The sequence below is a fragment of the Medicago sativa genome, chromosome 6 (genome assembly GCF_051527215.1).
Source record: "Medicago sativa cultivar Bolivia chromosome 6, Bolivia_mono, whole genome shotgun sequence".
NCBI lineage: Eukaryota > Viridiplantae > Streptophyta > Magnoliopsida > Fabales > Fabaceae > Medicago > Medicago sativa.
In genome coordinates this window covers 84,115,088-84,137,683 of record NC_140754.1, presented here as the reverse complement: position 1 = coordinate 84,137,683, position 22,596 = coordinate 84,115,088, and the positions used below count along the sequence as shown (strand labels likewise).

Sequence of the window (22,596 nt, the reverse complement as noted above, 5' to 3'; positions counted from 1 at the left end):
ATCGTCATCGTTCTTTCATCTTTTCTAATCTTCTACACCTTTGAAAATATCAATAAGTAGATTTTGATCTCTGAATGAGACATCTAGGAAATACATGATTCCTTTGTGTGGATTTGACGTACGTATGAGAATGTACCACCATTGGAAATACAGACGTAAATTCTTAAGAAGCATTAAATGGAGTGTGGGTATCATATATCTTTTCTTATCATGTTAATTATGTTTTGTTGTTTTTATCATGTTAATTATATTTTTCTCTTTGTAGAAGAGGGTGACAAGAAGTTTTGATGGTATTGTAGTCAACCGTAAATCTCAATTTGACTAGTACATCAATTGCACACGTCTCTTAAAGCATCTACAATGGAGCACCAACTATGCCCTCAACAGAATCTCAGGTATACACGTAATTCTTTTACAATCTCTAAATATAAAAGCATAAAAAAACTTGGTATCGTAGAAAAATTTGTACGCGCGAATAGAATCCACCACGACTACGAGGCAGGTAGTTTAACTGATATCCACAAGTAAGATAAACAAATATTAAGACTATGTGTTAGTTAGTGCATACATATTTGAATTTAATTGTATCCGTACCCGCGGATAACCGTACCTTTTAATAAATTAATAAAATTACATAAATAATTCTTATTTAATACAATGGTAAAAATAAAATCATTTATAACTCTTTGTGAAAAACTATTTGTATTTAATTTGGTTCCCCTTGGAATTATCATTATTAATTTTTGATTTGATGAATTTGGAACTATAATTATGTGGTAAAAGGGGAAAAAAATAAATATGATGCATTTTATTTTGGTTAGAAATTTTGTTATTAAATTGAAAGTGAAATGTATAGATATATTTATGTGTTAATTTTTGTGCCTTTGAAAGAGACTGAGGAAATACTGGGTACTTAAAATATTTTAAAAAAAAATTGTTATCCATGAATATCTACAAATATTTGTGGATATATCAAAATCCACATATTAACCGATTAACGGATACCCACATAGATATGGATGAACTCATATATAATATTTATCCAACGAATAAGCCCATGTGTCGTATAATCGTATTATCCATACCCACATATACCAATTGTCGTCCATATAACCATTTTTAAGGTGGTTTATGATATGATTAATAATTATCGAGTGAAAATATTATGTCATTCTTGTGATTTATTTTTGTTAATTTCGATTGGAGTCACTGATAGTCTATACCTTAATCTCATAGTTTGTCTTCACTAAACTATCATGCAAAATACCCAATATTAGGAGGGGCGAAATTAAAATTGTTTCTCCAAAATGCCGAAACTTAGATAGTCTTAAGTCATATCTATTTACCATTTGTAATATTTGACTTATGGGAAACATGTGAATGAAAGGAAGTTTGATTATGTCAGCTACTGTAAGAAATGAAGATGGAGGAAAACTAGGGTAGACATTTGCTACTGGTGTTGCGCTAGGATGTTACGTGGCATTGGTGACATTAGTACTTTTATTGGAAATGAATGATAAAAACTTTTTTTTTTTCGTAAATCAATTTGTATTTTTTTCAATATCATCACCGAATAGGAGAAATCATAAGTACTATATATTAGCTATAAATATGTTGCAGAAAAAGTTTTGTGTGAAGTTTTTGAGACACGATATCTGACAAGGGCAGACCAATGACTTGTTCTTCAAACAACATATGAGGTTGGTGGAAACACAGTGAAATTTGACAATATCGGTCTAGCTGCAATTGTAAAATATGAAGAAGAAAGACGAATTTCAACAATGAAAGACATGTTGAATGGTAAACCAATATCACTTTACTCATTGATTGAACTACCTTAGACAATATTAAGTTGACTTTTATCATCAAAAATGTGGTATCATTATCTTCCACAAATGAGATATCCTTTAGAAAGAGGAAAACATCCACAATGGTGGCCATCGGAAGAATAATCATGGTGGAATGAAATAAAATTTAGCAAAGATCTCGGCCCACCACCTAATATAAAGCCAATGGATTTGAAGAAAGGTTTGGTAAGTTTGAGTTTTGGTAGCTGTGAGAACACATGTCTCTTAAAATTTAGAAAATTAGGAATATTGTTAAACATTCTAGGAGTTTGCAAGATAATCTCAGTACTAAATAAACATCTATTTGGTTTTTTGTTAATAATTATGAGGAAAGAATTGCTACAAGAGTGTATCCTAATTTATTTTCAAACTTTTCAAAATGACGGTTGTTTAAACTTTCACCAAAACAAGAAAAATTTGAAAATAAATCAGGATACATTCTTCTTGCAATTGTTTCTTCATAATTAAAAACAAAAACCAAAATAGTTGTTTCTTTAGCTGTCAGTTTATCCTGCAAACTCCTTGAATGTCTATCGATATTCCTAATTTTATGAATATTAAGAGACATATGTTTGATAACAACCGTCAAAATACAAACTTTCCAAACCTTTCTTCAAATCATGTGGCTTTTAGTAAGGTGGTGAGCAAAGATCTTTGCTAAATTACATTTCATTCCACCATGATTCTTTTCCTGATGGCCACCATGATGGAGGAATTCCTCTTTCTAAAGGATATCTCCTTTGTGGTGGATCACGTTGCATTAATGATGATAAAGTGAACTTAATGTTATGTTGGGTATTTTTTTCAATGAGTAAGGTATTACTGGTTCACAGTTATGTTTGTCATTAATTGTTGAACATTCTCTTTATTCTTCATATTTTGCAATTGCAACAAGATTCTTTTGTCAAATTTCTCTTTGTCTTTCCACCATCCTTGTAGATTATCTGAAGAACTATTCATTGGTTTGTCATTGCTAGATATTGTGTCTCAACGATCTCACACCAAACTTGTGATGCAGCATATTTAAAGGTAATAGTTCTTAGAATTTCTCCTAGTTGGTTATGATATTGGAATACTGAGAAATATATATTGATTTACCGAGAAAAGTTGGTATCGTTCATCTCCCATAAAAATAACTGTTTTCAGTTCCATGTAACTGCCAAGCATAATACTAGTAGCAAATATCTCCTTCCGTTTCCAACTATCAGTTAGTGGAGATTAGAAGGTTTAATTCTATCTTAAGATATTTTCATAATGGTATCTAAATGTAAATGGTAGTGTTAGGACTTTAACTTAAGGATATTACTGGTCTAAAAATTTTTAAAATAACATGAAAGTCATGAAAGTGTTGTCTTACCATCATCCAATATTGCAATGATAAAAACCAACAAGATTTCAAAATCAAATATCCATATCAAAGCAATAAACAATGCAATTGATTGTCGATCATATTTATATTGAGTCAATCACCATTTTTATCATGGTAAATGCTGAAATTAGTTTTTGGCATAATTACATTAATATTTGAAGTTTGAACACTTAAATCATATACTTATTTTGATTGGTTTTTCAATTTGGTAGTTTAGTTTCTTATTTATTGTGTTGATCTGTAAGTTTGAGTTTCGCATTTTTCATGATGGTCTTGGTTGTAAGAAACTCAGCCATGAAATTCATGGTTGAGTGTAAGAAGCACGTTTGATATTGTCATAATAGTACCTAAAATTAATATTAATGCTTCAAAACTCAGCATAATCCATTTTCTATAACCTTTGTCGAATCAAAACATATTAGATCATTGTCTTAGTTTGTAAGAATATAGAATATAGAAGACAGTAAGAAAAAAATTAATCATAATGCATCAAAACTCATCATTAAAGTTTTGTCTGATTTTCAATTAACTATTGATCCGTCATGTAGAAGATGTGTCACTTCTCCACCGTAGCAATTGTTCTGATTGTGTATAATTTTTTATGAATCAAAACTGATGATGTCATTGACTTAGTAGTAAGAATATAGAAGACCCAAAACTTCCACATAAAGATGATGAAATCGGTAGTCGATGAAGATTTGAGCTGTTTTAAAAAATTGACCAGTCCATCGTAGAACTTATGCGACACTTTCCCACCCAAGAAATTGTTTCGTTGTATTATACACATACACTCTCCAGTTATGACCGTGGCCTACACATGCATTCAAGATATCCTTTGATGGATTCAGAGATTAATTTCTTAAAATCATGATCGAGTCAATAATGTTGTAGGCCTAAAGCAAATGTTAGAGTAAGACTTTAAATAAAATACATACATAATAAATTAATATATAAAACACACGAGAACCCTAAACTTTTACTTAAAGATGTTGACTCTTTATCTTAAAATTAAACCGGCATACTGAATTCGATTGCACTAAGGGGCTTCAATTTAGCTGAAAGATGGAGTTGAAAAATAGAAAGATATTGGTTACATCTCGCGTACTTGCCCATATTACTTATATGGGGTGACCCACTTCTACTTAAGTTGATTCCAAAGCCGCTCCCATTCCTCAAAGTCCTGCTGCAGAGTCAACCCCTCCTTCGGTCGGTTCATGAGCTGCCCTAACTCTACGCTCGGTAGCTACCAGATCTAATGCACCATTCTTCGGCCTTGGTTCTTTCCTTTCTATATGCTTGTCCAATCTTTTTCTTTGAAGCATTGATGGTAGCCAAAGTTTTGAATGATTTTTAACAATAGGTTTATCGTAGATGAGGACTGGACAAAAACATGTCGCTTGACCCAATTCTCCCAGGCCAAAAGTCCCGCTGATGATCGGGTCGGTCCAAACGAGTAAGGCGGTTCAAACGGGTTAGCATATTGGGTCTTAAGTAGTTAAGTTCGGTTGGCTTCGGGTGGGTGATGCAAACCCAGCAAAGCCCATATCCGAAAACTATTACATATATATATGCCCAAATTATACAGTTAATTAATAATAATGAGTTAATGTTAGAATAGTTGATTACTCATCATTTTCATATTAATTTTCGTTAGTTTTATACTTTGTTTTAATTGTTTTTCTTAATTTTTAATTAGTGTTAGTTGTTTTATAGTAAAAATCATCATCATCTGATATTTAGAGAAAAAATTGATTTGTGTTGATTTTTCTAAAACTAGACAATCCTTGGAGCGTTTGGTTTATTTGTGTGTTTTAACATGTTTACATTAAGTTTTAGAAGTGGTAAGATGTCTAAGGAGTTTTGGAAAGTCAACCATGAAAGTCATTTCACAAGAATTCAAATTTGGAAGAAGAAAGGTCAATGATGTCATTTTACACCTTTGGTGCACTAAAAATTCAGAAAACCAGTGTTGCTGCCATTTTGCGTTTAAGTGCAACCAGTTGAGAAGTTTATTTTGATTATTGAAGAAGTTTATTGAATCATTTTTTTTATCTCTGTTCTTAATGCTTTTATTGCATGGACGCCTTTAAATTAATTTATGGTTTATATTGTTAAACGGAAGTTGAGTTTATAAACGTTTGAGATAAGAAATTATTGCCTTTGTAATCTAGGAATAAATTCAAACTCTTGAATCCATTTAAGAATTCTTGTTTAATCATGCTTAGTTCTAATTTTAAATTCAATAATGAATTAGGGGTTATTTTATAGTTAACGATTCTTAATGAATTAGGGGTTATTCTATAATTAACGATTCTGTCACTAAGGAATTAGGGCAAGAATAAATTATAAAATTCGATAATGATTTGATAATTCAATTCAATAGTCATATTCAAGTCGTTAACTTAAGATATTCATATAGTGAAACTCATCCCTGATAATTTTATTATTATAAACTTGAAACTAATTTTACTTTGCTTAATTTTCATTATTGCTATCAAACAAATTTAATACCTTTTTGTTCCATTAAGTTATAAATATTATTCAACAGTATAATGCGATCCTCGAGTTTGACACTCGATCTTACCGTTTTAATTTTACTACTTGCACGATTTCGTACATTTGCAAAAATTACCATCACTAGCCTTAATGTTATACATATTTGGATCTAGGCCCAAATATTTTATATGGCCCAAAATGAAACCCAGTCTAGTTCGATAGATTATAAGGCCCGAATTAGGGTTTCATTCTCTCTCTCTCTCTCTCTCTCTCTCTCTCTCTCTCTCTCTCTCTCTCTCTCTCTCTCTCTCTCTCTCTCTCTCTCTCTCTCTCTCTCTCTCTCTCTCTCCCCCCCCCCCCCACCCTCCTCCTTTCAAGTTCCAATTCCAATTTTCGTTCCTTCTTCAAACAATTTTTCTTCTTCCTCTTAATCTATCACCCCCTTGCTCTGACTCATATTCCTTTAGTGCTTTTGCAGCTGACATAGTTTTTTTTTATTCTATATCAACTGTTTTAAGTTTGTTTTGTTTTTGGGTTTGAACTATGAATTCAAATTTGTTGAGTTGTTTGTGCTAATTTTCTAGATTCGTCAAAAAATTTCGTACTTGTAAACCCGATACAAAACCATTTGTCCGCCCATCGAACCCGCGAAACCGACCCTGTCGAAACCAAAGACTCAAAACGGACAGACTAAATGGCTTGTTATACCTCAATTGGCGGTTTACTTGGATTGGAATTTTGAGCCCGAGTTCCGACCAAGACTGACCGATGTCCACCCCTATTGTAAGCCACAACAACAATTATCTTCACTTTATTATACACATATACACACCAACCATGCTTATAGTCTCCAGTTATGTCCATAATTTTTATTTTGTTTTTTGTGACGTATTCTTAGGTGAACTAGAGACATCTTTTCTTTTAAAAAAGTCAAACTAACCTATCAAAATCAAGAATGGTTCAATTTCAACAAAGTTGAATTCTTAATGCAAATAGTATTAAATAAGAACTTGAGCAAAATAAATGCATACAAGATAAATTAAGATGTAAAATATTAAAGAACGAGAGCAATATACTTAAAACCAAGAGGGAGTGAAACTCAACACCTTATTGGTGGACCCAAAGCAAGGGTGATAATTGTCTTGTGATTGATACTGAAATGGAAATGTTTGAATTTTTTACAACAAAATTTTACTCCAAACGCACCAACATGAGACACAATATTATGGCCTAGTATAGCCCTATTGTGAAAACCTAAATTCACAAAACATTAGCATAGCCATGTCGTTATTAATTGGATTAAGGCCACATGACAAAAGCCAATTTTTCCGGAATCTAAAAGAAAAATTATCCACTAACTACACATGCAAATCAATAAATAGATACTCAAAGTCGGTAGGCATATATACACACACACACTATATGAGTGGGCCAAAGCCAACCACAAACTCATACATTTCATATCACTCAAGTTATGGAAGAGCCTAGAATGATTAATCATGGACCCTTCTAATTTCACCTAAATGGTTTGTTATAGCTTTTAATTGAACTGTTGGTACCTAAATTGCTTGGCAACAGGAACGGCACGGTGCTCCGGTGCGGTGGCAATGCAATTTCACGGTGCATGCAGGCACGTTAGCACTCTAACGATCAAGTCAGTATGAGAAATCAGAGAAGTGTGCAAGAAAGTGTGGGAAAGTGAATCATACCATAAGGGTGAAGTAAAATCATCTTTATATAGACACGTGTTAGAAGTAACCGTCTCCTTGGATGCGGCGCCTTACCCAGGGTCCGTTGAGAGACACGTGTACAGTGCTTGATGCACGGGGCGCGTTCCAGTAACACGACGTACTATTGTTGGCATGTTCCTTCACGTGATGCACCATAAGTTGATGGGTGTTTAGTCCACGTGTCATTACATGATTGACCTTATAACTGGTCCAGAACACTAGTAAAATAATTAATTTAGGAACTAGAAATTATTTAAAAATCATGACTTAATTCTAAATTATTTAAAAGTTCCAAGTGATCCAACTATTTGGAAAATTTAATCCTATATTAAAATGGAAATAGTTTAAAAAAATTACTTTAGTTTTTTCACATTAGAAATGTCAAATTGTAGTTTTTTTTCTCGACTAAAAATAACTTATATTTTTTCACTTATGTTTCATTGTGATGAACTAATTTTTTTTTTTTTTGCAAAAACAAATGATATTCATTTATTCAAATTGATAAAGTACATTGGTATAATAAAAATTTACAACATACATATTAATAACATAAAACGACAGAGTACCTATGCCTACAAACATAACTACATTCAAGTCTTCGGATTTGCAATGTTGACAACGTTAAAGTCATTAATTGAATTTGCACTTGTTCAAAACTAATCTTTTTTTGGTAGTGATCTTTTAACCTAAAACAAACAAGCACCACACTACGAAAAGAAATAAAAAACACACCACACAAAGATGCGAAATAAAAAAAAAAAAAAAAAAACAGAGTCGTGCAAAGACGACGAAATCCCAAAAATAAGCAAAAGAAAACTGAAAATATGTGGAAATAACTTATTTAACTAAAAATAAGGAAAATCAATTTGGAGAGGTGATTTTGAGTCAAAATTAACCCTAAATCATCTCTTTTGTAGAAAAGAAGAAGAATGTTAGTGACGGAAAGGGTTTTGGAATGAGAGAAGAGAGATAAATAAGTAATAAATTATTAATATTTTTTGTGATGAGCAAATATTGTTAACATTTTTCTACTAAAAGTGGATGAAAATTAAATTCATAATTGCAAACTAAAAAATAAACACATACATGCACCTATGGTGTGGGAGTTTGATGGGTTTCTTTTCTGTATCTCTTTTTCTAATCTAAATTCAAACATCCTCTATATTATTATTGCATATTGATTTTGTAATGCATCACTATCAAAATTCGTAATACATCAAAACTACTATATTTTGCGATGAACATATCAAGCCTCAATTCTAAAAAACAGTGAGACTTTTCTATTGAACAAGTCAAAGAACCAAGGTTTTGGCTTGTACTCATTATTGTATGTTTTTTTTTTTTTGAAGGAGACATTATTGTATGTTGTTTAGTTTAATGCCAAAAAGTGTAACGGGTTGTTCCAGGAAACACTTAAAACCTAAAAAATAGGAAAACATCTCCAAAGTTTAACTGAGGAATGGGACAAATAAAAACAAACAAAAGAAATGGTAGGAAAAAGTTTAGAGTTATTCATATTATTCTAATTGGTTTGCCTCAAACATCCCCATCATGATTTTACATGAGACAGATAGAAGGGTATAGAATATATATTAGAATCCCAAGTAAATTTTTTCCTTCCAAAACATCATCTAGTTTGCACATGATATTGTCGGTTTTGATGTCAATAGTCTATTGTTTTTATTTAGTGTTTGATGTATACTATAACATCCGTGCCATGTTCCAATCTCATTGATAAAGAATTAAGAGAATTGAATACTCATATTTGATTTTATCATTTTGTGCAAGGAATTGCATAGAAATTGCATGTGTAGTATTATTATCTTTGTCCTATAAGCTCTATACAATGGATCATATAACTAGCTAATTAATTTGCATATTGATATTACATTCAAACTTGACCAAATACCTTGATCACTCCGTTGCATGTTGAATGAACTTCTAGTGAGATATCAACTCAATAATGACATTTGATAATATGGGTTTGATTGCAACCATGCATTGGTGTACTTGCAAACAAACGGGTCAAACCATCATAGTTATTTTGGAATATTAAAGTTGGTTCTATTTTTGTGACTCATTTAAAAAATGAGAATACTTGGAATCAATAATACCCGTATCTTATACCGTATAATTGTGGCCCAACGGTTCAACATAATGATGTTATTACTAAAATGATCAAATGGTGGATGAGTTTGGCAAGGATAACTATAATTGGATTCGGCTCTTACAAATTATTTATTAAAATATTAATTCTTATTATTTTTAGTTAGTTAGGTAGCTCAACCGGTTTGAATTAAAGAATAAGGAGTTGAAATTTCTAAGTTTATTCCCATATGAAATAGAAAAATTTAAAGTGTGTAGTGGAACAAGACACCTTTAACGTAATTAGCGCTTATGCACCTCAGGTAGGACTAGAAGAACACCTTAAAGTAAAGTTTTGGGAGGAGCTAGAAGGATTAATTCAGGATATTCCATTAGGAGAAAAGATTTTTCTAGGAGGGGATTTGAATGGGCATGTAGGGAGGGTTTCGAGAGGTTTCGAGGGCGTGCATGGGGGTATGGTCTCGGGGAGGTAAATGCGGAGGGAAATTCCATCTTAGATTTTTCATCGGCTTTTGATCTTACAATAGCAAATACGTGTTTTAGGAAAAGAGAGGAGCATCTCATCACTTACAAGAGTGGGGCCTCTTGTTCTCAGATCGATTTCTTTCTCATTAGGAAAACAGACAGGAAGATCTGTTTAGACTGTAAAGTCATACCGGGAGAGGGCTTAACTACCCAACATAGAGTAATGGTGATGGATGTAAGGGTTAAGAGGAGGGCAAAGAGAAGAGACCGTAGCGGGGCTCCGCGAATCAAGTGGTGGCATTTAAAGGGTGACAAACAAAGGATATTCCAACACAAGATATTAGAGGGAGGTTTCAGGCAACCACATGGAAGCGCTAATGATATGTGGGAGAGGATGGCTCATGAGATTAAGAAGGTGGCAAAAGAGACATTGGGAGAATCTAGAGGTTTTGGACCTAGGGGTAAAGAATCTTGGTGGTGGAATGACAGTGTTCAGAGTAAAGTTCGGATCAAGAGAGATTGTTTTAGAGATTGGTCTAAGTGTAAAAATGCCGAAACTTGGGATAAATATAAGATAGCTAGGAAAGAGGCTAAGAAGGCGGTGAGCGAAGCGAGAACTCAAGCATTTGAAGGATTATACCAATCTTTAGGTACCAAGGAGGGGGAGAAATCTATATACAAGCTTGCGAAGGGACGAGAACGAAAGACAAGAGACCTGGACCAAGTGAAGTGTATTAAGGATGAAGAGGGTATAGTTTTGGTGCAAGAGAGAGATATTAAGGATAGATGGAAGAAGTATTTCCACAACTTATTTAATGAAGGATATGAGATCTTACCAGACTCTAACAGGTTAGACATCAGAGAGGAGGACCGAAACTATAACTATTATCGTCGGATTCAGGAGCACGAGGTGAAAGAAGCGTTGAAAAGGATGAGTAATGGCAAGGCAGTTGGGCCGGACAACATACCTATCGAAGTGTGGAAAAGTCTTGGCGATAGAGGAATTGGGTGGCTCACAAAACTTTTCAACGAGATTATGAGGACGAAGAAAATGTCGGACGAGTGGAGAAGAAGTACCTTAATTCCAATCTATAAGAACAAGGGGGATATACAAGATTGCGCGAATTATAGGGGAATTAAGCTAATGAGTCATACCATGAAGTTATGGGAAAGGGTAATTGAGCGAAGACTAAGAAAAGAGACTCACGTTACGGATAACCAATTTGATTTTATGTCTGGGAGGTCGACTATGGAAGCGATCTACTTACTTCGACGCGTGATGGAGCGATATCGGACGGATAAAAAAGACTTGCACTTAGTTTTCATTGATTTGGAGAAGGCGTATGATAGAGTACCTAGAGAGATTTTGTGGAAAGCCCTGGAGAAGAAAGGGGTGAGGATTGCCTATATTAGAGCTATCCAGGATATGTATGAGGGGGCTTCGACTAGTGTGAGGACGCAGGATGGGGATACCGGAGATTTTCCCATAACAATAGGACTGCACCAAGGGTCAACCCTAAGTCCTTATCTTTTTACTTTAGTTTTGGATGTACTGACGGAACACATCCAAGAGTTAGCACCGAGATGTATGCTTTTTGCAGATGATGTAGTCTTGCTTGGTGAGTCGAGGGAGGAGTTAAACGGGAGGCTAGAGACTTGGAGGCAAGCCTTAGAAGCGTACGGTTTCCGCCTGAGTAGAAACAAGACGGAATATATGGAATGTAACTTCAGTAAAAGGAGAAGTGGGTCTACTTTAGAGGTGAAAGTTGGAGATCATATCATACCCCAAGTTACACGGTTTAGATATCTTGGGTCCATAGTACAAAATGACGGAGAAATAGAAGCTGATGTACATCATCGTATTCAAGCTGGGTGGTTGAAATGGAGAAGAGCCTCAGGTGTTTTGTGCGATAAGAAAGTACCACTTAAGCTGAAAGGAAAGTTCTATCGGACAGCAGTCAGACCGGCAATGTTGTATGGTACGGAGTGTTGGGCGGTTAAGAGCCAACACGAGAGTAAAGTAAGCGTAGCGGAGATGAGGATGTTGCGTTGGATGAGTGGTAAGACTAGACATGATAGGATTAGGAATGACATCATTAGAGAGAGAGTGGGGGTAGCACCTATAGTAGAAAAGTTGGTAGAAAATAGGCTTAGATGGTTTGGACATGTAGAGAGAAGACCCGTAGACGCCGTGGTAAGAAGAGTAGATCAAATGGAGGAGAGTCAGGTTAAAAGAGATAGAGGAAGACCTAAGAAAACTATTAGAGAAACCATTAGAAAAGATTTAGAGGTCAATGAGTTGGATCCAAATATGGTCTTTGATAGAACATTATGGCGGCATTTGATCCATGTAGCCGACCCCATTTAGTGGGATAAGGCGTTGTTGTTGTTGTTGTTGTTGTTGAACTAATTACTAACACATTTATTATTAAAAAAATGTCTAAGCATTTTAGTTGCATTTGCTATAAGATCAATGTTATCGACAAAATCTTTTCAACATGCACTTTCTAATTGGTTGGAATTTCAACAAGTCTTTTAAATTATGTAAGTTCCAAGTAAATTTGGCGGAACTTTGTTTGAATTTCAAGCAATCAACATATCTATGTTGAGATGACTGTGTTAGAGATTATGTTGTTTATAATATTAAATAATTCATCAACAAAAAATTGTTTTACTTAAAAGAAAAAAAATTGGATTGCAAAAAGAATATTAACGCGTCATCACATTGGACCAAGAACTAATCATTTTCATCAATTATATGTTACTATGTACAAAATATTAACATTTACATCACATGTAGAATCTTTTGTCTCATCTTATCAACAATCATTCCCTTAAATATGACAGTATATCTAATTTATTTGTGATGATGTTCTTCCTCAAGTGAAATCTTTTTTCACTCACATCAACGAACATGTCATTTGACTGCCGCGAAAAAAGCAATAATATTGAATTAGTTGTTGATTTATTATTTAAATTGTTCAACAGGATTCTTCCTCGTAATGAAGACGACGTAGAAAAATATCATTAAGAAACAATGGAGAAAAAAGACATCCAAAGGAGAATATTAAATGTTGGCGCTGTTTTTTTTCAAGTATGACTTAAAAATCCTACATCAGTTAGAAAAGTGGTATCAGAACTATGGTTTGGTTCGATGAGGGAATGAAATCTTAGTGTCGATCGGAAAAGTGACGTGGATGACTCATAATTGAAGGGGAGATCGTTAGATAACAAATGTGAGTAGTTAAGTCTCACATCAACTATAAATAAAGGAAATATTGAATTTATAAGAGAAGAGAATCATATACCTAATGCATTAAGATTTTGGATAAAAGTGCGGTGTCATTTTCACTTGTGTGGTTGCTTTTGCCTAATATGAGTGGTCCCCGAGGCTTCTCTCAAAGCCCAACAATGGTATTTAAGTCGTAGTTGGATTAAAGGTTCGACCAGCTCCTTCTGTCGAAAATCTTTCTGGAAAGTTGTCCGGACAGCGGGTTCAATTCAGTGCGAAGCGGCAACAAAGTTACAAGCAAATGCACGTCGATGAAAAATCTTAAGTATGACCCACTCACATTTACTCCAAAAACATTAGGAATAGAGTCTCTTCTTTTATATACAATATTTCGTACATTCTCGATTGATGTGAGACTTAACTACTCACACTTGATATCTATGAATAGTCTCTCTTAAGTATGACCCACTCACATCTTTAGCTTGATTCGTACTATGATATCCAACAATCTCCCCTCTCAAGTGCGAGCTACCCATATCATTAGTTTGTTCAACATAGGATCTCGCTTCGTCGAGCTGAACCATGGCCTTGATACTACTTTTCTCATGAATGTGGGACTTGTAACTCACAATTACACTATGCCACAAAAGGGATTTAATAGCACCTTTTTTGCCCTTTAATAGCGCTTAAAAGTGCTATTAAAGCCGCCGCTATTGTAAGTATACTGTCTTTAATAACTCTTTAAAAACGCTATCAAATCCTCTCAAAAAAGAAAAAAAAACGCTATCAAATGTGAGGTCTTCAATAGCATTTCCTTAAAAACACTAATATATTGTAGTTTGGCGTGACTTATAGAGGTTCTTTTAACAGAATTTAATAGCACTTTCTTGTAAAAGCGCTATTATAGACCTGGTTTTTAATCGCCATTATTAGTAAAGCGCTATTGTATGAAACACTTTTTTACAAAAAAAGGGAATTATCTTTTTAAAAAGAAATCCCATTAATCATTTAAAACATTATATAAGGCATTTAAATTAATTAGAAAATAAACTAACAATAAATACAACTCAAATTTCAATAACAATGTATAAAAGTAAAGTTGCAGCATTTGCATTTCATTAACACCACTCACAAACCTAATAAACCCATAACCCATTGGAGATATGTTGTACATATATAACAATTACACTTGAAATTCATATTTTGATGTAACACACTTCAAGTAGCTTAGTCATTTCATTACAATATATAAGCATATGATTTGTGTTCTCAATAGCATTTAATCATATAGGTAGCAAACATTATTATAACCATAAAATCATGGACTTGCAGCTTGAGACCATCACGAACAAACAGTATAGTCCATACACAACTAAATCAAATCATCAATTTCTTCACATCTAAATTCAACCCACAACACCAAATTCATCAATTGAAAACAAAAAATATAATTAAAAAATATAAGCAGCAAGTCCTGCCTACAATAACATAAAGAATCATAGAATTAGTATAACATAATTTATAATCAGCATAAGGCTTCACAAGTAAGTAGCTAAGACATAAACACATAAGAAAATAAAACCAGCTGCATGCTACTTCAAAAATTGAAACCTCACATGAAATTAATGACACTACACAGCCATGCCACAACAAAGAAAAAATAGGCATCTCAAATTCAAATAAAAGTGTAAAGAAGACATGAATGATATAAGCGATAAGCCATGAAGGACATTCTCGCCTGAATTATTTTTATAGAACTATCTTCTAGTTTACTTTTTCTTTTCACCCTGGTATTTTTCGATGAAAAAAAAATTAAGGGTATCCACAAAGGATTTCTGTTTGACAAAAAATCTTAATCCACAATAGATTTTTTGAAAGCTACCTTTCCCTAGAACTTTTTTTCTACGAAGCACAAACTCTGACACAGACACCTGACATGACACAGACATCAACACATTGACATCGCTAATTTAAATGACATGGGACACTGACACCGCTACATATACATTTATTTGTTTATAAATAAAGGGTAATGTTAACCGGTGCCCCCGGGGCACTGGTTAAGGAGTCAAATGTGGTAAGTATTATATTGGAACTTGTGCTGTCAACTTTTCAAAAGTATAAAAAGTGATGCTTTCATTTTATAACTTTCTTTCTTTAGTTTCCTTAACCAGTGCCCCGGGGGCACCGGTTAACATGAACCATAAATAAAAGATCAAAATTAAGAATGAAAACATATACATGCAAATATGAATTGTGCAATTTATTTCAGTTTCAAAAAATTCTAAAACAAGACATAATAATATTTAACTTTTTATTTGTTCATCTACTATAAACAAGCTCAAAATGTTATATCAAACTTAATGTTACAACAATCTCTCTCTGAAGTGTGAGTCCACCAATTCATGATGATCATCCATCAAGTTGCTGAGGATGACAATTAGCGAAAACGAGGTATTGAATGAATGTAAAAAAATAAGGGGGGTCTATTTATCATTTTCTATGTAAAAAAGAAAAAAAGAATCGCTACATTTTATATTGAACTAAGGCCCATATAAAAGAACTTTACACCCAAAGTCCATCAAAACACTCATCACACCCCCTATAGTAATCATTTTCTTATAATAGTCGGACCATCCGGCGAGAATCACTTAACGACCTCAATTGATTTATGCAAAACTCTTAAAGCTCAAGTATATAATTACCTCTTTACATAGGAGAAATGTTTGTATCATTTTAACGACATCACATTCACCTTAATCTCCCACTCGAGCATTTAAGAGTTTGCATGTACAACACTCGCAATCGAGGAGTTGTCAATGCCACGTTTAAGCAACCACTAGTACAAAAATGACTTATTAAAACAGGGATTTAAAATGGGATGTTATCCACATGACTTAAAATCCCGTGTGAAGGAAAGGTATTTGAGACCATTAGATATTAAATCATGTAAACCCATTTAAAAACAATTTTATATTAAAATTAAAAAATAAGACCCAAATTGGACTTGTCTCTACAAACCTCTTTCTAAAATATTACTTGAAACCTCCTTCTAAATTAATCGTTCTCCTCCTTCTCTCTACAAACAACCCCAAACCGACTTCACTTTTTCTTCCTCCTCAAATCCAAACTAGCCTTCATCATGTAGATCCTTTGGCTGGTGGTGCGATGTATTCTTCTCCGCACCACCAGCGCCCCTCGTTCTTCTCGTCGTCCTTCTTCCAGATCAACTTCTCTCCGTCAGATTTGAGTTTTTGCGGTTTCGTCGGATCTTGGGTTTGGCTGTCTGTGTGTTGGTTTCTGGAACCGAATCAAGCAGGAGCAAAAGAAGAAGTGGATTTCCAATCATTCATTCACGAAAAGGAACAACACAAACGTTCAAATCGGAGTAGATCCTGACCGATTCGTGAGGAAGAAGAATGATAAACAAAGTCTCAACAACAACAGCAAACCGAACATAATCGAAAGAGGTAAATAGAGGTAGTAGTTTTTCTCTTCTATTTTCCTTCTGTTCAAACTTTTTTTCGAATTTCCAAACCTAGATCTAGTCTCTTTGAAAGTTGGTCTAGCTTTGACACTTGTTTCGTTGTTGTATCTAATGGAACCATTGTACAAAGGGATAGGAAAAAATGTTGTTGTGGCTGTCATGATTGTGGTTGTCGTCATGGAGTTTACAGTAGGTAGGAAATTCTCATTTCTCATTCACATTATTATTATTATTATTATTATTATTATTATTATTATTATTATTATTATTATTATTATTATTATTATTATTATTATTATTATTATTATTATTATTATTATTATTATTAAGTGTTAAGATTACAGTCTCATAGGTATTAAATATGATTGCAGGAGGAACCTTATGCAAAGGTGAGCTGATTTGATGATGAACATTGACACTCAGATTGCATTTTTATTTTTGTATTTAACTCTGAACTGGACCGATTTTTCTTTACTCACGAGGTGAGCTGATTTTCATTACGGTTTTTAGCCTTTGTTGAGATGATGCAATGAGGGTATAATATTATGCTTTCAGATTGATTACACTAAGGATTTTCATGTTTTGTTCTTATGATATTTATTATGCATGAAAATACAACTTAGTTTCGAGAATGAATTGTAGGTAACCTTAAAAAAGAAGCCTTTGTTTCTAAGTATCCAGTGTAATGAATTACTTATGCTATGTTTTGCTCTTAGAATAACTAAGAAAACAAAAGTTACTCCTCTAATTAATTTATTCCAGTTATAGGGGAAAGGTACTGATAGAGTTTTGTTATTGATAAGTCAATGACAAGCACACTAGCAGAACATTGACCTTAATCAGAAGATCTCAGATAAGAATCTTAGTGGAATACTCTTGATTGGTAAAGAGTATGATGTTAGAGCGAACTTACTTTTGATTGGTTTCCATATCCCTGATAAAATTAAAATAAAATGTCAAAGTTAAAACTTAAGACTTAGACAGATAAGATACATTTACCTAAAAAATTCTCTGGACTCTGGAGTTATGCTGCATAACTTATGCAATCCAAATTTTTTTTTGTTTTTACTATTGTTGATTCACTCATTTTTTTGTATTCCTATTGTTTTGACTGATTGGTATTGTTTGACTGATTATTTGTATTTACTTTTTAAAATAATAGTGAAGATTTTAAGTCAGGATTATTGGCATTTTTAATTGAGTATCTTGCAGATGCACCTGGTCGTATTTTTCGAGCGGTTTTCATTGGTGCTGCAGTTTTTGATTTAGGTAAGTATTTATTTATTAAATCATGAAAGAAACTTAACTCTTTGATTAATAATACAGTTTTAAGAGACTTTCTGATCATGTTTTGAGTTTTTTGTCTTGTGGCTGGAGCTTCCCTAATGTTTTGCTTAACCATTGGATCATTGTTGGTTTTGCAGGAGCTTCTGCTATTTATGTGAGGTCCATTCCTTATATAAAGAAGAATTATGACTATGGTGTTATGATATTTCTCTTGACCTTTAATTTGATGATTGTATCAAGTGACCGCGTAGATAATATTATGAGCTTGGCAAAAGATCGCATCTCTACCATATGCATTGGCGTTGCTATTTGTCTTGTGATGACCCTATTTGTATTTCCAAACTGGTCAGGAGAAGACCTTCATAAATCCACCATATCAAAGCTTGAAAGCTTCGCCAACTCTATAGAAGGTAAAATACAGAACTGATGAAGAAAAATACTAGTAATAGTTAATGATAAAAAAAGGTTTTATGGTTCTATTGTATCAATCTATATAACTGATGGTGAAAATAATGATGCAGTTACTGTTGTGGACTATTTTTATGATTCTGAAAAACAAGCAAATGAAGATGATTCATCCGAGGATCCTATTTACAAGTGCTACAAAGCTGTTTTAGACTCTAAAACTAAGGATGAAACGCTTGTAAGCTAGTTAGTTCCCTTTTGTTGACGAAAAGAATATCATGAAATTGGTGTTGTGACAGAAGATCTTATCATATAGAATTGAACAGGCAATGCAAGCTAATTGGGAGCCAAGATACTCAAGAAGCTGCCATAGGATCCCATGGCAACAATATGCAAAAGTCGGAACTTCTCTTTGTCATTTTAGTTACACTGTCGTAGCACTACATGGGTGTCTTCAGTCTGAAATTCAGGTACTAAATCATCTATTTTGGAAATAATTAAACTGAAAGAGTATTGTCTGTATGATGCCCAAAAGAAATTTTTCTAGTAACTTGAGAATGGGACTAAATGTGCTTATGGTAATTAATTATTTAAATTTCCGCCTCAAAAATCTAAATAAAAAGCTATCATTCCCTCAAAATCTTTAATATAACTTAGAAATATCTTCAATGTTGTTTGTAGTACATAGCAGCTGAGAATGCAATGAGAGTTCTAGAAGCACGTAACAGATTAGCAGATCTTAATAGAGTTGCATGATGCAAGCTTATATCAGTGATTAAAAATTAAATTAACTTACCACTATATCTCTAGTTATTATACTAACTAATTTTTTTCTCAAAAATTGCTTTAAAATGCTTCTGTAGCTTTCTATGAGGTTCATCTCATCATTGAGCTCCAAGGTTACCTGTCAATTTGTTATGTTATTGATATCACATGGATCACTAGCACCTAAAATAGTGATCATTGCAAAGTTCTATTAATAAGTAGACTGATCAGGTGTATGGTAATTTCTAATTAGTTATAAGTTAGCCCATTTGGATCACATATTTCAAAGAGAATTTGCAATCATGTCATTGAAATCCTATTAGACAATCATTACTTGAGAAATAGTAGTGGTCTTTCAGACTCTATAATCTTGATTTGAATCTGTTGTTAAACAAATGCACATTTCATTGTGAATAATATACTATTAAATTATGGTTGTTGATTTTCTGCATTTACTCTGTCATTGTTCTTATGTTGTAATGAAATTTCAATTACATTATATTTTTAATTTATTGTTGTTGTCTTCTGTTTCGGTCTGCTGTGTGGTTTTTTGGTGTTGATAGCAAGTCTGCAGTCTTCTGTTTGAGTTGCTGCGGTTGGTTGTTTTCTGCTGTCACCAGTTGTTGCTGCTGCCAGCAGCTGCTGCGGTGCAGGATTGCGCGCGTTGGAGTATTTGGGGGCTGGGTTTGATGTTGTGGTGTGGTATGCGTAGGGGGTCATTCCTATTGTCCGGTTGTTTTTTCCGGGTGTGTTTGGTTCGTTGAGAATTTCTTGTCTTAATTATGTGTATGTACAAACGTTGTAGATGCAATACAAGATGGATACTGATTTTGGATGAGCTTGCTCAATTTAGTAATGCATGATACTGATTTTTTTTTATCCCTTTTGAGACTTTTTAAGTGGGTTCATCCGATTTAAATTAAAAGATACTGATTTTTTTTATCCCTTTAAGAGACTTTTTAAGTGGGTTCATCCGATTTAAATTAAAAGATTTTAGATGGGTTCGACCGATTTAAATTAAATGATTTTAAATCGGGTAAGGGGGGCTGACTTAAAATCAAAACCACTTTTTAAATCGGCCACCTATAAATCGGATGTTCACCCGATTTAAAAAGTCATATTCACCTGATTTAAAAAGTGTTTTTTGCACTAGTGAACATTAGCCATCATTCGATATCCACATCAGAACTTCCGTTTGTCTCTAAGAAACGAGGGCAAACATGTAGTAACTCCTTAAACTCAACTAAAGTTATTCTGAAGAAGTCTCGCATCATTTAAAAATTAAAGTTAAGGATAATTCATAAACACTCAAACTCCTATATGTCAAAAAATAAAACTGAGCGGACTCACACAAAATCCAAAACAAACTCGAAAATAGGAAAATTCTAAAAAAAAATATTGTACCAAGTTAGTTGATATAAACTCAAAATTGGATAAGATAGAAAGTTCCTAGTTAGTTTGTTTAGCCGTTAGCTATTTTAGCAAAGTTAGTTAGTTTGTTATTTTGATTGCTTACTAAGCAAGTCATGAAATAAGTTGTATATAAGCAAGTTGTAAACACTTTTCATTAAAAAATGAGAATCACAATTTAGAACAAACTCAATATCTTCCTTCTTCTCTCAATTTCTCAATTCTATCTTTCTTAGAAATTCAATAACTTGCATTGCAAGTAAGTTATGATGCACTAACAAAACAAAGGTTCACTATATATAACAACGCTCATACCAAAATTGCATCATTTAAGGTTTAAGTGTTCATTATTCTATATATATTTTATTTCGCTTGGACGAAACAAACGATACATGTAAAGCACCAGGCTTGTATTACCACTCAAGGTCCCAAACAGAGTGCCAGTGCCATCCATGACGATAAATCCAAACTTACCCTCAGGCCCCAGAAGCTCATCAAGGTCAAAATGGAAAAACGCATTGATAGGTCTAAATGGTTCAAAACAAATGGTCAACTTTTTCTCCTTCCCATCATTATTACTCACAATTGTGCCGGTATACAAAACAAGTCTATTCGGAGGAACGCTGTTATAAGGCTTTAGCTTATGCTGAGAAGAATTGATTGCACCAAGCACATACTGTCAGTTCATCCGACTATTGATGTTTGAAGCAGTTTCAAGGTCATCACAAAGCATGTTGGTAACACGAGCTCTTTGATAGTGGGGGGAATGATAAGGGAAATCATACAGCTTGCCCCATTTCCTTTGGCAATAAGAAACTAAAAGGAAACATGAATTGAAAAAAAAAACAAATAAGTATTATCCACATAAATTAAAATTGAAAAAAATAAACTTGTTGCATGATCAAAAAACATAATTAAACTGAATATACTAACAAAAGGGATTCAATATATACCCCTTTTTACTAACAAATGGGATTCAATATATACCCCTTTTTATTTATTGGCTATGTTTACTTATTTGAAGTTAAAACCAACGTTGATTTCAGAATTCGCAACCAAAAGAAACTGTGATATTTGCCAGAAAAACCCTAACCCTAGAGTGACAGATGATCAACAGTCAATAATTAAAGTTACTAATCAAACCCTAATGTAATCACAGTCGGTATCGTATCAGTGTCAAACAATCACACACATGTCAGACACTAAGACATGCATTTGGAAAATTGTCGGCGCTACACAACTTATCTGAACATTATTACTTTATCATAGTTTTGAAAAGCAACAGTTACTAATTAAAGTTTTTCATCCAGAAATACAATACAGATGTTATAGAAGCAAGAAACTTTGTAATCGCAAAAGAAAGTTTTGGAAAAACATGATCAAACAACAAATCCATTGAATCGTCAAATCAGAAAAAATAGAAAGCAATATGATGAACAGGTAAACCCTACCGTTTGATTTGTGATGCTTGTTTAGTATGTAAGCATCTTTAAGCACTCTTAGTTTTAGTTTTCATTTTATCTTTTTGTTTGTTACAATGATTATCTTTCAAATACTATTGTTATATTTTAAAACTATTTGAATATTTTGTTGGTGTTAACCCTTCATTTTTTGTCTTGATAATTTGAAATTCGGACAGGAGTAAGTAAAGTTTAACAAAAAATTGTTCTACCGGTGAATAGAAGTTAGATTCTCCTGAACAATTTGTTATTTGCTAGAATTCATTAACCACTTGAGCTCAATTGCTTGGTTAAAAGTAATTGAAATATTAATCAGATGTTTCAATTAACATAATTTTTTTATTCAAAATGTTAATTATTAATTTATAATCGGTTGTTATTCATGATATAACAATCAACTCCAATTAATATAGTTTATTTTATAGTTAATAAAATGTAAGCTTAATTGCAGTTCTCGTCCTCTTGTTTTTACGGTTTTGCGAAACCGACCACCCTATTTTAAAATTTGATAGTATTGATCCTCCATCAAAATTTAGT

At 33.2% G+C, this 22,596-nt stretch overlaps 1 protein-coding gene and 1 long non-coding RNA gene across 4 annotated transcripts; both read left to right on the top strand.

Annotated features, from left to right (window-relative positions):
* On the top strand, positions 1–7,676 carry LOC146917522 (uncharacterized). Of its 3 annotated transcripts, none has more exons than XR_015015670.1 (3): positions 1–184; positions 266–395; positions 7,291–7,676. It is a non-coding gene; the product is annotated as an uncharacterized LOC146917522 (long non-coding RNA). The 3 variants fall into 3 exon arrangements; XR_015015669.1 differs by lacking the exon at positions 7,291–7,676 and adding an exon at positions 5,053–5,332; XR_015015668.1 differs by lacking the exon at positions 7,291–7,676 and adding an exon at positions 5,047–5,332.
* A 2,560-nt stretch (positions 7,677–10,236) lies between these two features.
* Positions 10,237–20,024, top strand: LOC146917521 (uncharacterized). The gene is made up of 8 exons (XM_085721889.1): positions 10,237–11,086; positions 16,497–16,715; positions 16,863–16,925; positions 17,945–18,005; positions 18,059–18,429; positions 18,541–18,662; positions 18,751–18,894; positions 19,753–20,024. The coding sequence occupies exons 1-8, from the start codon at positions 10,237–10,239 to the stop codon at positions 19,951–19,953; spliced, it is 2,031 nt and encodes a 676-aa protein (XP_085578015.1). The 3' UTR covers positions 19,954–20,024.
* The last annotated feature ends 2,572 nt before the right edge of the window (positions 20,025–22,596 follow it).

Coding starts and splice junctions, on each gene's coding strand:
- LOC146917521 (XM_085721889.1), top strand. CDS start 10,237: ATGGTGATGGATGTAAGGGTTAAGAGGAGGGCAAAGAGAAGAGACCGT. Junction 16,716..16,862: donor ACCGAACATAATCGAAAGAG/GTAAATAGAGGT, acceptor CATTGTACAAAG/GGATAGGAAAAAATGTTGTT. Junction 18,006..18,058: donor GCAGTTTTTGATTTAGGTAA/GTATTTATTTAT, acceptor TTAATAATACAG/TTTTAAGAGACTTTCTGATC.